Source organism: Suncus etruscus, chromosome 5, assembly GCF_024139225.1.
Source record: "Suncus etruscus isolate mSunEtr1 chromosome 5, mSunEtr1.pri.cur, whole genome shotgun sequence".
Classification (NCBI taxonomy): domain Eukaryota; kingdom Metazoa; phylum Chordata; class Mammalia; order Eulipotyphla; family Soricidae; genus Suncus; species Suncus etruscus.
This window is the reverse complement of record NC_064852.1, coordinates 95,610,004-95,626,384: the sequence shown is the minus strand read 5'-3', so window position 1 is coordinate 95,626,384 and position 16,381 is coordinate 95,610,004. Positions and strand designations below refer to the sequence as shown.

Here is a 16,381-nt window from a genome sequence, read left to right as displayed (position 1 = left end):
ACTTTATTAAATCCAAGTCCTTATTTGGTCACCCTTGTGTTTGGGGGAGGCATTTAGCTAAGCTCCTTACTGGTGTAATCTATTTATGTTTGGTTTAGTTCCTAAATCATTATTTAGTATAAATGGTATTTCTCGTTAGATGCTGTTAATTTATCAATTCTAAAGAAATAACATTTCAAGAAAAATAAACTTTGATTTTCAATTGGCGACTGGACTTACTGTGTGTGTATATATATATATATGTATAGTGTAAGGTTTAAGGCACAAGCAAAGCAGGCACTGATTCTAGTGCCTCCTGACACCCCTTTTCCCCCAGCTGTGTTACCCCCATTACAGTAGGGAGGGGGGATCTAAATAATCCCTAGCATTACAAAGTCTCAGCAGAATCTCACTCTTAGGTCTTTGAATAGAACCATGTGGCTGTTCAATTTGTATTCCACTAAAAAATAACTTAAGCGTTCAAAAAACATTTTAAGTAAAATCTTTCTACCCAGTCTTAGGTTAACACCATGGCTAAATTTTATTTTAATAGCTGATAGCTGTTGCAATGGCTTAGTAAATTTAGAGACGTTATTTTCAGTGTGAATGTTGATGACATGAAGAGGGAGAAGAAAAAAAGTAGAGCACATGTCTTACATGTTCAAATCTTGTGTTCAATTCTTGACACTTCATGCTACCACCTATCTCATCCCATGAGCAGCTTGCTTATGACTCAGGTGATCCCCAAACACTGTGGGACCTGAGCAGTGCTCAGAACTGCCCACACAGCAAGAAATAAAGGCATTATAAAAACCCACTCTGTATTGTATATCCAAGGATGTTATCAGAAAGTAAACACTAACCAACTATCTTCTTATTATCTTCTATCAACTATCTTCTTATTATGTAATAAGTAGCAAATGTCTACCCATCAAACAAACCAATTACAAATTGACAGAATGATTAAGATCTATACAGAGACCAATAAAGCATAGTGAAAGATGTTAAACATTGGGACAAAAGATGAACTTGACCACACACTTCACATGAGAGGCCTAAGTTTGAACTTCAGTACGACAAGGGTCCCTGGGCACTAGGAGGTGTGGCAGTGTTCAACACTAGTCATCTGAGTGCATGGCATGTGCACACACACTTAACATTAATTATTTCAGAAATAAAAACCAAATAAAAAAGCAGAGCTAAGAATGTGAGAAATGAGAGTGCTCACTTATTGCTGGCATGACTGCAAAACAGTATAAACAGAAAAAAATAGCTATGCATTCTGTAAGAGAACACATAGCATTTTTTTTAGAAGGCAGTGTTTATGGCAGCATTATTCATTAATAGGGCAAAGTTGGAGACAACCTTAATGTTTATCAATGAATAAATGGGTAAGTTGTATTAGTCATATATAAAAAAGGAATGATGTACTAATATACAGTACAACTTGGATGCAACACAAAAACAGTGAACCCCAGACAAAAAGGGTCATATATTTCTTTTTCTATTAACCACATAGAAGAGGCAAACATAGAGAAAGCAGATTATTTGTTAGCAGGGGATGAGAGAGAGAAATAGGGAATATAATGTGCATGATGTGTTCTGAATTAAATGCTTTGAAACTAAAGGAGTCAGTGATACTATACCATTGTGAATGTACAAAACACCACTGAATTTTACACTTTGAAATGGTTAATGGTATACTATATAAACTTCACCTCAATTAAAAAATGGATCAGTGGGAAAAAGTAATGGGAGTATATAAGGGATAAAATTGGTCTGCCTCTGAAGAGCACAAATGTTTCCAACAACTGAACTAAGAATTAATGACTTGCACTATGCACTGCTGTGGTTTGCAGAACAATAACTATCCTCAAAAACCCATGTCTAAAAAAAAAAAACCCACGTCTAACCTTGAGACATGTGAATGTGTTAGCTACATAGAAAAGAATTGAGTGAGGTAGCAGATGGAATTAAGACTGCCAATTAGCTGACCTTTCAATAGGGAATTACTCTGGATTACTCTTGTGGGCCCAATGTAAACAAGAATCCTTAAATAAAGAAAAGGGCAGGTGTGAGAGAATCTGAGAATCTGTGATGTGATATGAGAGAAATGACTGGCTACTGCTGGTTTCAAGAAGGAAGGAAATTACAAACCAGGAATTGTAGCAGTCAGAACAAAGATTTGCGAAATAAAAACAATTTAGTGCCCCCTGGAATTCTACCTGAAGTGAACAAAAAGAAAGAGCTCGTCAGTAGAGGAGACACTACCATTGCCACTTAAATCCTCAGCCCCTAGGTAATACTGCTCCAGAAGCTGCAAAACACAATGAGATGGATCCTCTTTTTCTATCACTAGAAAAATATAGTCTTGATGGTATCTTGATTTTAAAGTTCACTATAGATGTGTGATCTCTAAAACTTTAAGATAACAAGTCTGTACTGTTGTACAATTGAGGTAATTTATTATAACAGTTACAGGAAATGAGAAATGTACTTAAACGACATTTAAAAATATGTAGAGGTAGTTTTGATTGGGCAGTGAGAAACCAGAAAAAATTTGAGGATCGTAGTTTTTATTTATTTGATGGTGTGGGAGACTTAAGCCATACCTGGTGATACTCAGGAGACCATATTCAGTAGACGGAATCGAAGAATTGGGATTGGTCACATGCAAGGCAAGCTCCTTAATCCCAATATTCTCTCTCTGATCTTAAGTAACATCAAAAGAAACAAATTCCAGAACAAAAACCAAACCTTATGATGCCTTGATATATGGCTAGCATATATATGTATGCTAACTAACAATTCTTTTGTGATGGGTGAGGAGCTTGAGCCACATCCAGCAGCTTTCTGTGGTTACTCCTGGCTTTGTGCTCAGAAAGTATATGGCAAGCATGGAGGACCATATGGAATGCTGGGGATTGAACCTGGGTTGTCTGCATGCAAGGCAAATGCCCTACTCTGTGCTATTACTAACAATTCTTTTTTTGGAGGGGTTGGGGTGTGTGAAGATGGTTTGGGTCACACACGGCGGTGCTCAGGATAACTCCTGGCTCTGTGCTCAGAAATTGCTCCTGGTAGGCTTGGGAGACCATCTGGGATGCCAGGAACTGAACCAGGGTCTGTCTGGGGCTGGCAGCATGCGGGCAAACGCCCTATCACTGTGCTATTGCTCCGGTCCCCCTAACAATTCATATTGTGAAGACTCAGAAGAATATAAAGTTAATGTTGAAAACTGGAGAACTGGAGAACCTTATTATTGAATTTAAAGTAAACCAGTGAAACTGTTTTTACAGAGAGTCAAACTGTTAAGAAATCATTCTGGAATTTAGTTTAGGAGATTTCCAAAGTGTGGATTTGAAACTTTTCAGTTTCATATCATGGACCTTGAAAACCATTGATTGATCTGCAGAAATAAAAGAGTTCAGCATCAGGTACTCAGAGGATAGATACTGGAGAATGATTCTAACAAAAAAAAAAAAAAAGTAGATTCATGAAAGATCTTATGAGAATAAATTTTTCCCTGAAGGCTAATGACAGTAAAATGAAAAAGTAATCTCAAAGATAAACAAACAAAACAATAAAACATAGCTCTTAAAAATGAAACAAAAAACCAAAATAACACAAAAATAAAAACAATAGGAACCTACATTAAGATGTTTAATATAAAGAGGGATACAGCTAGCAGGGCCGGAGCAGTAAGGAATATGCCTTGCAGGCACTAGCAGTTCAATTCCACGGCGTCCATATGGTCCCCCCAAGCCAGGAGCGATTTCTGAGCGCATAGCCAGGAGTAACCCCTGAGCGTCACCAGATGTGGCCGAAAAAACCGAAAAAAAAATAAAAGAGGGGTACAGGCTGGGGATGTGAACCAAAGATATAGAACATGCATCTTGCAAGCATGTGAGGTCCTGGGTCTGACCCATAGCTCAGCAAAACAAACAAAATAATAAAGGTAATGAAAGATGAACACAGAAGAACTTTATGGAAACAGACATGGGGAACTAGGGAAAGATGCTTATTAACAGAGTGGCTATTATTATTATTGAAGTGACAGGCCATTCTGGAACACTTCAGAGAAAATGAGCATAATAATTACTCTTACTCTTGAGGGATCAATGAAAACCTTTCACATACTTTTTGTTATTTAACTGGTGACCTAATCATCCATCCATGTTTGGGGAGGGAAAAAGAAAGGGCAACAAAATTGTTAATTTATAAGAGGTAATTCGTTTGCTGTTGAAAAATATTAAGAGCTTGTGTTTGATTCCAACTATGAAATTATTTTAAAATAAGGAAGATTTGAGATGTACCAATGGTAAAATTATTATCATGTGGGCTAGATGGCTGCAAAGGGTTAGAGTCCATGCTTGCATGCAATAAGCCTAAATTTAATTTCCTATACCACATGGTCCCTGTCACAATACCATGAGCTGATTACCTCATGTGTGGTATGACCCAACTACCTCTCCCTGCCATCTCCCCAAAATAATCCACCAGTTTAAATGCAAAAAATGTTGAGGGTCAATTCAAAAACCTGGCATTTACATTTAAAAAGATGTACTGTGAAATATTTGTAATTCACTTTGGCCACAATAAAAATTAATTAAAATTTTTGTACAATTGTGATTGTACAATTTTAAAAAAGTAAAATTAAAATAAACACCACAAATTCTTAAAAAAAAAAAAAGGATGGTAATACAGTATTAATAAAAATACAGGAAAAAGGGGCCAGCGAGATAGCATGGAGGTAAGGCATTTGCCTTGCACGCAGAAGGACAGTGGTTCAAATCCTGGCATCCCATATGGCCCCCCAAACCTGCCAGGAGTGATTTCTGAGTGTAGAGCCAGGTGTGACCCCCCCCCCAAAAAAAAAAAAAAAAAAGAACAGAAAATAGCTGTGTGGGTGAGCAGTGTACAGCAGACTGATATGAAAAAGATACATTTTTCTTTTGTCTCTTTAGTAAATAGTTTTGAATACAATGAACTTGATTCTTGTGACACATTTAGGCAGCATTATTAATTAGGTAAGGATACAATTTTTAAAACTGATATATGTGTCTGATAATAGTGAAAAAAAAAAGTGGGCTGGAGACAGCAGTTTGAATGTTATCAACATTACTGTAGTAAGTCTGAAGGTAGCCACTATTCAAGAAGTATATGTAGTGTAAGAAGAAAAGAGAAAGAATACCTATAAACTATCTAGGTACTGCTTTATAGCGGAGAAAACATGCTATTTATATTATTTAATATTCTGAAAAAAAATGATTGACAACACCAAGTATCAAAACTGGTAGTTACTAAAGAAAGACTCGAGCCTATCTTCTCTTAGCTACTTAGGTTTCTCCTTTAACTGGAGTTAATAAATCTCCATTTTTTTAAAAAAATAGAATTCAAATTTTGGGATTATAAATTTAGAGGTAAAATGTCAAGACTGCCTTCGTTTTCAGCTATAGTTATTATACTACTTAAAAAAATCCTTTATTAAGATGTATGCTCACTGCCAATATTTTTAAAAGAAATTAGATGGAGACTTACAGTTGTGGCAAATTTGGTCTAACAAAGGGATCATTTTCTGCTCCATTGACAGCCTTGTTTTTCCTCTGTTTTGGTTCTGAATTGGTAGAGGGTGCCTGAGAATTATTTGTCGTGGGAGGTTTCCGTTTGGCCAGAAGTTTCCTTTGTCTTTCAATGTCTTCCCTTTGCTGATTCACCCATTCTTGCTGCCTGTATAAAAATAAAATTTAAAAAAGATTTTAACCGCTTATTATTTCAGTTAAAATATAAACTCATATAATATAGCCCTGCATTTATATTATGTCTGCTCAGCCCTGTTAAACATCATCTAGATCTCCTTTTCATTACTTGTTAAAATAGGTCTCTCCTAAACATCTAGACTGGTGAAAATTATGTTCCATATATGATGACTATCATGTATATAATAAACTATCACTCAGAGACTCTATGTCAGTTTTTATAGCCAACTGTACTACCAGTGTCCAGCATATACTAGACATTTAGGAAATTATTTGAATGAAATCAAGAAGTTATTAAAAAAATAAAGCTTTGGGGGCTGGAGTGATAGCACAGCAGTGAGGACATTTGCCTTGCAGGTGGTCGACCCAGGTTCGATCCCTGACATCCTGTATAATTCCCAGAGCCAGCCAGGAGTAATTTTTAGGTGTAGAGCTAGGAGTAATCCTGAGCATCACTGGTGTGGCCTAAAAACAAAAGTCCTCCCCCAAATAAAAAATTTAAATAATTTTTGGGGGGGGTTTTGGGCCATACCTGGTGACACTCAGGGGTTACTCCTGGCTATGTGCTCAGAAATTGTCCCTGACTTAGAGGACCATATGTGACGCCAGGGGATTGAACTGCATTCCGTATTAGGTTAGTGCGTACAAGGCAAATGCCCTACACCATGCGCTACTGCTCTGACCCCACAATTTTATTTTTTAACTATACCCAATGATGCTCAGAGCTTATGCCTCGGTTCTGTGCTCACAGATCACTCCTGGCAGGGCTCTGGGTTAAATTTTATTAGCAGTCTCTCCAAAGCATTAAGTAGGATAGCATTATTTGTAAAAACTATTGCATCCTAAAGCAACTTAAGTTTGTTATAATTTTTTAGTTTACGTCCCTAACTTACAAAACAGTTTAATAGCCAGCAGTAATTTTAACCCAGCAATAATAAAAAAAAGTAGGAGTAAAAGAATCAAGAACCACCTAAGACAGTTCTTCAGTGAAAAGATCCAAAGTAGGTATGACCCCGAAACAAAAAAAAAAATCCATTTTTGGGCCACACCCATTTGATTCTCAGGGGTTACTCCTGGCTAAGCACTCAGAAATTGCCCTTGGCTTGGGGGGACCATATGGGATGCCGGGGGATCAAACCATGGTCCTTCCTTGGCTAGTGCTTGCAAGGCAGACACCTTACCTCGCAGACAACTTACCTCCTGCGCCACCTCATTGGCCCCCCAAAAATTCAATTTTTAAAACTAATTTAGAGTACAAATGAAATGCTATAAACTAGATTTCCAGTTATTATAAAAGAATGTAACTTAAGACTAGCCAGAGGGAAGAGATGCAGAGACAAAGGAAGAGGAAACATGAAGAGCTTCAATGTGCCTGGGTGACTACTCTATATACCTCTACATGTGCATCACCCTAGAAGCCCTGGGTTTACTTCTTGGAGTTTTGACTAACTGCATTATATTTACGTTACATAACTTTTGTTTTTATTTATAACTAGACAATTATAGGTCTAGATTTATTAGCAAAAGTTCTTGCACAAAAAAAAAAAATACCAAAATTTTATGGTTACTTTTTTTTTTTTTTTTTTGCTTTAGGGCCTACACCTGGTCAGGACCATATGGGATGCAGGGAAAGAACCTGGGTTGGCCATGGGCAGAGCAAGCACCCTCCCCTCTGTTCTATTGTTCTGGCTCTGATGTGCTTACTATTTTAAATTTATCTACTACTCTGTTTTTATGTTCAATAATTCAGCTCAAGCATGTCATTGAACACTATTCTTTCTGAATTTTCAACTTGTCCCCTAATACTATTTTCATATATTATAGTTAACTTTCTAAACTTAACTCTGATGGCATATACTACCGTATTTGCCGGCGTATAAGATGCCCCCCTAATTTTGCAGTTAAAACATAGGTTTAGGCCTATATTCACTGTATCAGACAGAACGTTCCTGTGCTACATGTGCTGCATGTGTTCCTGTGCTCATGTACCACAGTGACCCAATCACAACAAGCAAAGGTCCAAAGGTTATACTGTAATAGACTTCCTCTCTGACTCTGGCCAATCTGAGCAGGCTTTTGACAGTGTAGATTCGGGTACAAAACATTGCCTAATTTGCATGCATAAAAAGCCTGCTTGAATTGGCTGAGTTAGAGAGGCGGTCCAAGCAGCCTGGCAGTGACTGGTGCAGGATCGAGTTGGAAAATTTGTTTTGTGGCAATATTCAGACAATTTTCGTTTAGTGGCATATTGAAACATTTTTCGGGATATACTCGGCGTATAAGACGACCCCCGATTTTTGGTTGACTTTTTTTTTGTTTCAAAAGTCGTCTTATACGCCGGAAAATACAGTACATAGGAACTTTTCACAGTACCCATTTAGTCACAGAAACCTGAATTCCCTAGCATCCCGAGGATATTGACCTTCATTATGACATTCATAATATCCTGTATTAATTGTGCTCAGAAAAAAAAAAGGTATGTAATTAGCTAATTTAATTTCACATTAAAAATTTTTTTTTCTAGAGCTGGAGCTGGAGTGATAGCACAGTGTTATGGTGTTTGTCTTGTATGAGGCAGATCCTGGGAGGACCTGGCATCCCATTTGCTCCTCTGAACCTGCTAGGAATAACCTGAGTGCCGCTAGGTATGGTCCCACCACCAACATCGTTTTCTTCCCATCCAAAAAAAAGAAGCAGTAAAGGTCCTGACTTCTTAACACACCATTTATCTATCATTAACTGCCACCATCTGAACTCAGAAAAATATCATAACAAATATTTCTTTGGTTTGAAGTTTACTTCAGAAATGCCTGATTTAAGAATTATGTATCTGAGAAAGAAAAAAAGTTTTATCTTTTTTTATGAATAGACAGCAGGCAAGTATTAAATTAAAAAGAAAGATCAGGGACAACAGAATTGATACATAATCTACAACAAGCTATACGCAGAAGGGACTAATTATATTAGTAGTCCAGGGGCAAAAAAGAGGGATGATAGAAACTGGGGTGGAGGGAGAAAAACACTGGTAGTAGGAATACCCCTGATTCAATGTCACTATGTACTTTAAATATTACTGTGAAGGATTCGTAATTCACGTTGATCACAATAAAAATTATTTTAAAAAAATGAAAGAAAGATTAGGAAATAGACAAAAATGTAAGAAAAAAAATCCCAGGATTTGTAGTTAGAACTATATATTTTCAAATAAAGTTAATTTTCACTAATTTTCTTCAAATAATGTATTAAACTAGAAGATGAGTTTAATTTCAGAATATTTATTTAGAATTTAATTCCTCTGATCCATCTTCCTTTCAATGTCTCACATACTATAATTTCAATGAGCAGTAAGGAATAGATGTAGAATATAATTCCAAATCTATAAACAAAAACCAGAATAATACATTTTTTAAAAATGTAAGAATGACTAACTTTACAAGATTCTGAAATGCAAAACCATCTGTCCATTGTTCAGTAAACGAAGCACCATGTCTAACTGTTGTGAAGTGCCCAAGGCGTAATCTGTCTTGCATACTCTTCTCTCTGCTTGACAGTTTTTCTTGCGTACTCTGAAAGTCAGGAGGGGTGTAAAATTACTCAATTTTACTCAGTTAAACTTTAAAAGCATACAAGGAGCTAAAGAAAAGGGGGAAATTTAGCTTACCTTTTCAATAAGCAATTTTTTGCTCATTGATATGCACTTATTTAATCGTTCTTTGTATTTTTCAAGTAATTTTTGTTGTTCATCTATTTGCCGTCTGAGATCACAGTTAGCCTGAAATACAGCAGAAAATAAAAACTCTAGAAATTAGTGTATATTTGACGCTTAAAAAAATATTTTTTTACAATATTGAGTTGCTGTAGATTACAAAGCTTATCATGATTGGATTTCAGGCATAAAATGTCTCAACACCAATTCCTTCACCAATGTCTGTACTCCCACCCCATCCTATTTTCTTTCCATCTACCAGTCTACCTCTATTACAGGCATTTTTAAAAATAAGTTATAGCACTGTGGTTTACAGTACTGTTACTAATAGGGTTTTGTTTCCACATTACCACCTTTCAGCACTCTCTCCTCCTCTCAGCTGAACACTGCTGTTGTAGCATCCTGTTCCCCCTATTCTATCTGCTCCTACCCACCATGTTTTCTACTGAAGATCTATTCTCATGTTCTTTGAAATAGAATTGAAGGAGCTAAAGAATATACTAGTCATGATCAGTAGCAGAATATTTTTGGTCAAAATTAAAATTAGTGACCTTTGGGACAAGATACAGGGCATCAGAGGCCAGAGAGATAGCATGAAGGTAAGGCGTTTGCCTTGCATTCAAAAGGTCAGTGGTTCGAATCCCAGCATCTCCTATGGTTTCCTGAGCCTGCTAGGAGTGATTTCTGAGCCTAGAGCCAGGAGTAACCCCTGAGCGCTGCTGGGTGTGACCTAAAAGCCAAAAAAAAAAAAAAAAAAAAGATACAGGGCATCATCAAAAGAAAAGAAATGGGGATGGGAAGTTTGTATAGGAGGCAAAGGGCTTGCCTTGTAGGCAGCTATCCTAATTTGATATATGACACTGGATATGCTCTCTCAGGTACCACCAGGGATCACTTCTGAGCATAGCCAGTAATTCCTAATCCCAGTCCTCCAAAATAAATAATAAAGATCTAACTGATTTTAAAAGGATGAAGAAAATCTAAGATAATTAGTGCAAGAGAATCAATAACCAAAGACTAATAATTTTAAGAAGGGCTAAAAGTGAGGAAATTTGCTCTATATGTGGCTGATTCCGATTCAATCCCTAGCATCCCAGATAGTCCTCTGAGCACTGCCAGGAGTAACTCCTAAGCATTGCTGGATATGGCACAGACACCAAAAAAAATAGAGACTTATACAATGATGCAGAAGACCCAAAGAGTGCCAAAGAAAATAAACCCAAACAGAATAGTAAGATACACTATATAAAAATGTCAAGAACTCAAGAGGTAGAGTCCTTAAAGTGGCAAGAGAAAAGCAATGTTCTCAAATATAATGAAAACAACAAAAAATTCATACAGAAATTCTCAAATGAAACTAAAACATTAGTAGAGAATAATGATAAAATGAAAGTATTGAAAGAAAATCTGTAGCCAAAATCTACTATGCTGCAAGGTTATTATATTACAGCTCAGATTTCAGCTATAAAAACATTCTCAAACAACAGTTCAAAGGATATTTTGCATCTAAGAGTTCTGCAAGAAATAGTGAACTGATTTATATATAAAAAAAAGTTCACTGACAAAAATTACCATCATCTGGATAGAAATTTGGCAACCAATTTCATCATATCAATATTTTCTCTAAATGTCAACAGACTGAACTCTCCTATCAAAAAGCAGAGTGGCTAGGTGTGCCAGGAAACAAAATATAATGTTTTTCTGATTATTGGGGACACTTGAATTTCACAAATTGTAAGTTAAGAGTAAATGCAAGGATGTAAAACAATCATATAGGTGAATGATAACTATAAAAACAGGCAAACAAACACAGACCTGTATAGGATCAGCAATCAAGCTAAAGAAAATAAAAAGAGATAGTAATAAAAATAACATAATGGTTAAAGAATCAGTAGATCGGGGACCAGAGTGACAGTACAGTGACCAGGCCATTTGTCTTGCATCTGGTCAACCCAGGTTAGGTCCCCAGCATACCACCTGGCCCCCTGTTTCCTGCCTGGAGTGATCCTTGAGTAGAGTCAGTTGTAAACCCTGAGCACCACAGAGTATGGACCCCAATAAAAACAAAAAAATTGTACATCAAAAGACTTCAACTCTTTATCAATATAAATGCACCGAATGAAAAAGCAGCAAAGTGATAAAGCAAGTGTTTAAAAAGATCTGAGGAGATACATCAATAGCAACACAGGAGTAGAACAAAACTTCAATATACACTTTTGTCATTGGACAGATCAATAGACAAAAATCAATAAAGAAACAAGAGTCCTAAGTGATGAATTGGAAGAATTGGGGCTAGAGACATTTACAAATCCTCCATCACCAAAAGCATATGTACAATCTTCCTCCAGTGCAAATGGAATTGTCCACGATAGGGCACAATTTTAGTTCCATAACATCACAAAACTAAAACCTGTATCAATTTCAGAACCAAACTATCATGAAAAAAAGGTTACCATAGAAATCGGGTTTGGAGAAGCTCCAATATTTGGAAAGTAACAATATATTATTAAATAAATACAAGATCAAAGAAATGAAGATTCCTTAACATGAGTGAAAGTTAAGATGCAGACTATCAGAACCTGAGACACAGCAAAAGTTGGTGGCTAAGGAATTCATATAAATACCGGCTTATTACTACGAAAGAAAAAGCCCCATCATAGCTTGAGAAAACTAGGAAACGAACCAATGAATCCCAAAATAAGTAGAAGGAATAAATATAAGAGCAAAACCAGTTATAAAAAATAAACAAAACAATGCAAAGGCTCTAAAAGAATAAAGAAAATTGACAAATTCTTAGCTAGACTCACAAGGACAATGGCAAGAGAAAAATCAAGATAAGAGATGAAAGGAAAGAAATGACAACAGATATCTGAGAATTACAAAAGATCACAAAGGTTACTAGGAGAGCTTTAGTCCACTAAGCTTGAGATCCTAGAAAAGATTTATTCTTAGAATCATACAACATCCAATGCTTAAGTCAGGAGGAAGAAATCCCTGAACAGACCAATCAGAAGTAAGGAAACTTGAAACTATTATTAAAAACACCCCAAGAATATAAGCCAGATGGATTCACTACTAAGTTTTACCAAAACTTCAACAAATTGAATGTTAATGAAATTTTGATGAGGACTGCATTTGATTCTGTATAATGCTTTAGGTTGAATGGTTGTTTTGATATGCTTATACTTCCAGTCAAATAGGGACTATTTCTCTCTATATTCTGGTTTCCTCTTCTATTCTTGCAATGTTGACTTAACTGCCTTATGCCTCCTCACATTACTACATTGATTTCAAGGAATTTGGTATTTTGGAGATATTTTTAAACGAGGGAAGCACAGATACATTGCAGCAGGTAACACTTGCCCTACAAATAACTGACCCAAATTTAGGCCCTGGCACTGAATACAATACCCTATGCACAGCTAGGGTGCAAAGACAAGTGTAAGGCCTGAGCACCACTAGGTATGGTCTAAAAAACAACAACAACAACAACAACAACGACAACAACAAAAAAAAACCCCAAAAACATTAATAGTAAAAAAATATTAAAAGGACACAGATTTGATCCCAAGCACTTCATGGTGTCCTTAGCACTGTTAGGAATGACCTACAGGATAGAATCAGGAGTAATGCTTGAACACCTCTCTGATTAGCACCAAACCAAAAGGGGGAGGAGGGAAGAATCAACCCGGGTAAGGATAACGAATAAAAATCATGATCAGTCACTTCACAGAATACAGAAGAGCTAGTAAATATGCTGTAAAATGTTCAAAAATAGCGAATATGTAATGAAAGTATATATATTACATCCATCAACTAGAACAAAAAAATTTATTTTCAAAAACTTGATTACAGGGTAAGGTACTTGCCTTGCACGCAGCTGATTCTGGTTTGAGCTTCACAGCTACAAATGGTATTCTGAGCCCTACCCAAAGTGACTTGAGCACAGTCAGAGCCCTTAGGGGGCTAGAATGATAGCACAGTGGGCATTTGCCTTACATGCTGGCAACCTGGATTTAATCTTTGGCATCCTTCTGAAGTGATCTCGAGTGCAGAACCATGAGTAAGTAAGCTCTGAGCACTGCTAGGTGTGGTCTCCACACCCACTAGCATACAAGCATGCATTGAGCAGCATTGATGTGACCCAAAAGACAAATTAAAAGCCCCATATTTTAAAAGATTGTAACAAGTCTATGTACACAAAATGGATAACAAAATTATTTTATGTGGCTGCTAGTGATATAGATATGCAAAAAAACCAAAAACAACTTCTCCCCCAAAATAAGCACCCCTACCCTCACTAGGCTGGCTGGAGAGAGTACAATGGATAAGGTGCTTGCCTTGCACAGTCAACCTGTGTGGGCATTCCCTGGCATTACATAAGGCTCTCTAATCAATGCCATATGAAATCCTTGACCACAGAGCCAAGAGTAAATCCTAGCAGCTGGGTGCAACCTCCAAATTAAAATAAAGCTTATAAAATATCATTGAAGATGTGCACGATCTGGTCATGTTTCTATATAAGGATATACCACAAAGAACATAATGTAATAACAAAATGTTTGCTAAAAGTAGGAAATAATTTATTGTATATTCCCGTTTACTATGACACTGAAATACGTATTACATATTAATCCACAAGTTTAGTGAAAAAAGAATGAAAGGATAGGTGGAATATAATTTTAGTTATTAAAGGTCCAAAGTCAAACTGAGATAATGCTATAAGAATGTAGCTGGAGAGATAATACAGGGGGTTAAAGTGCTTGTTGTGCACACAGCAGACCTGGTTCTATTCCTAGTACCACCTACTGCATTCAAGCACTACCACAAGTGTGGTCTAAGCATCAAACCAAAATAAAGAATGTAAATAAATAGCTAATATATTCGTGAAGAATATAAATATATTAAGATATAAATACAAGGCCCAATGGTAAATACCAAATTTAGATTAACAGTTAATGATAAATGTGAGAGAAGGAAAAGATAGATTAAGGAAACACTGGATGTTGCAAAGGTATCCATAATTATAGTAGGATTGTTAAGTGTTGGCTTTATGGTATTTCAATATCACTATTTTTTTGATGCTAAAATCATAATGTTACCACAAGAGTTTTTATACCTAAATATCCAATTGTTAAATCCACATCAGTTTAAACAGAATCCTATTTGGTTTTAAACAAATCACTATTTGGTGATTTTAATGAGCAGCAATATGCTCATTAAAACACTGCTGTTTCATACCTGCTATACAGGTTTGTTTTTGTTTTTGGTTTTGGTTTTTGGGTCACACCTGGCGGCACTCAGGGGTTACTCCTGGTTCTGCACTCAGAAATTGCTCCTGGCAGGCACAGGGGACCATATGGAGATGCCAGGATTTGAACCACTGTCCGTCCTGAATAGGCTATATGCAAGGTAAACACTCTACTGCTGTGCTATCTCTCTGGCCATACACTATATATTTTACTATGTATTTTAAATATGGTTTTCATTTAAAAAAAAATCTCATAAGATCAGGAACCGAAGGGATACTAAATACAGAGGGTAAGGCACTTACTTTGCCTGATGCTGGTTTGATCCCTGGCATCCCATATAATCCCCCAAGGAGCAGAGCCAAGAGTAATTCCCCAAGCATTGTGGATGTGAGGGCCCTCGCCCCCCCAAACTCATAGGATCAAAGATACTGTTTCTGAAAAAAATCTACTTTCAAACTAACATAAAATGGAGAGCTGATAGCTATTGTCATAGCTGATCCAATAAAACTAATTTATATGCACCCTTCTAATTCTCAGTCTCAAGAGCTCTCAAAATAATTTTCACTTTACTCTGCCCTTTTGTTAGTTGTGAGCATTACACCTGATAGTGCTCAGGATCCAACTCACTGTAGGCTGTTATTTGGGCGTCACCAATGGTCCCACCTGACAGGATTGAGGATTGAGAGCAGAAGAATATACAAGTGCTGGGAAAGGAACCAGAATCTTAATACATAAGACTTACACTTACATTCTGCACAGCATCCTCAACATCTCATTTTTTATTTTTATTTTGAAGCTGATGTTTAATCATGCACTTACACTATGAGAAAAAGCTTATCCCTCCCCCACTTAGTTATAAACCACATGTTTCTCTAAACCCAGTAGTCTCTAAATGATTTCACAAAAATATTTTGTTCCCACCCCATTGACATATTACTTACCCTGAGCAAGTCATCTATGCGACCTTCCTTCTTTTCTAGATCCTGATTTTTATTACTTTCTAATGCTGCTAATTTCAGCATTGTGAGATCAGTCTAAATAAAGAAAGCTATTATATTATCCCCCATCATTGCACGTAAACATAAAATTAAATTTTATTCTGGCTCTGAAAAGCAATAAAATTATTGTTTTTGTATGTACTGACCACGCTTTTAATAACTTTGAGTTTGAGTACAACAAACTTTAAAAAACAGAAGATTATTAATTTTTAGGATGTTAATATGCTGCCCTTATTGGAATTCAATATAACCACTACTGTAAACTATCAACTTTAGCCAATTTTTAAAAAAAAAATTTTTTTTTTTTAATTTTTTTGGTTTTGGGGCCACACCCGGCGTTGCTCAGGGGTTACTCCTGGCTGTCTGCTCAGAAATAGCTCCTGGCAGGCACGGGGGACCATATGAGACGCCAGGATTCGAACCAACCACCTTTGGTCCTGGATCGGCTGCTTGCAAGGCAAACGCGCTGTGCTATCTCTCCGGGCCCAACTTTAGCCAATTTTTGAATGTAACAACCAATTTCCATCAGCTGTTCAGTGACTGAAAGTACTGGTAATTTGAGTCTAAAAGATCATCCCCCCAAATAAGTTTTGATGTATGTGTAATAGTTTGAGTGATCTGGTAAAGTGTCATCAAGATATAAATTAGGGAAACTGAGGTTAAACCTGTCAAGCAAAAGACCCTAGT

At 36.6% G+C, this 16,381-nt stretch overlaps 1 protein-coding gene across 1 annotated transcript in view; it reads right to left on the bottom strand.

The window, feature by feature from the left end:
- Positions 1 to 16,381, bottom strand: part of TLK1 (tousled like kinase 1) — a 164,296-nt gene that overhangs the window by 44,643 nt on the left and 103,272 nt on the right. The window contains 4 exon segments of the mRNA XM_049773535.1: positions 5,521 to 5,709; positions 9,168 to 9,304; positions 9,400 to 9,510; positions 15,638 to 15,730. Of these exon segments, the coding sequence (XP_049629492.1) occupies positions 5,521 to 5,709; positions 9,168 to 9,304; positions 9,400 to 9,510; positions 15,638 to 15,730 (530 nt within the window).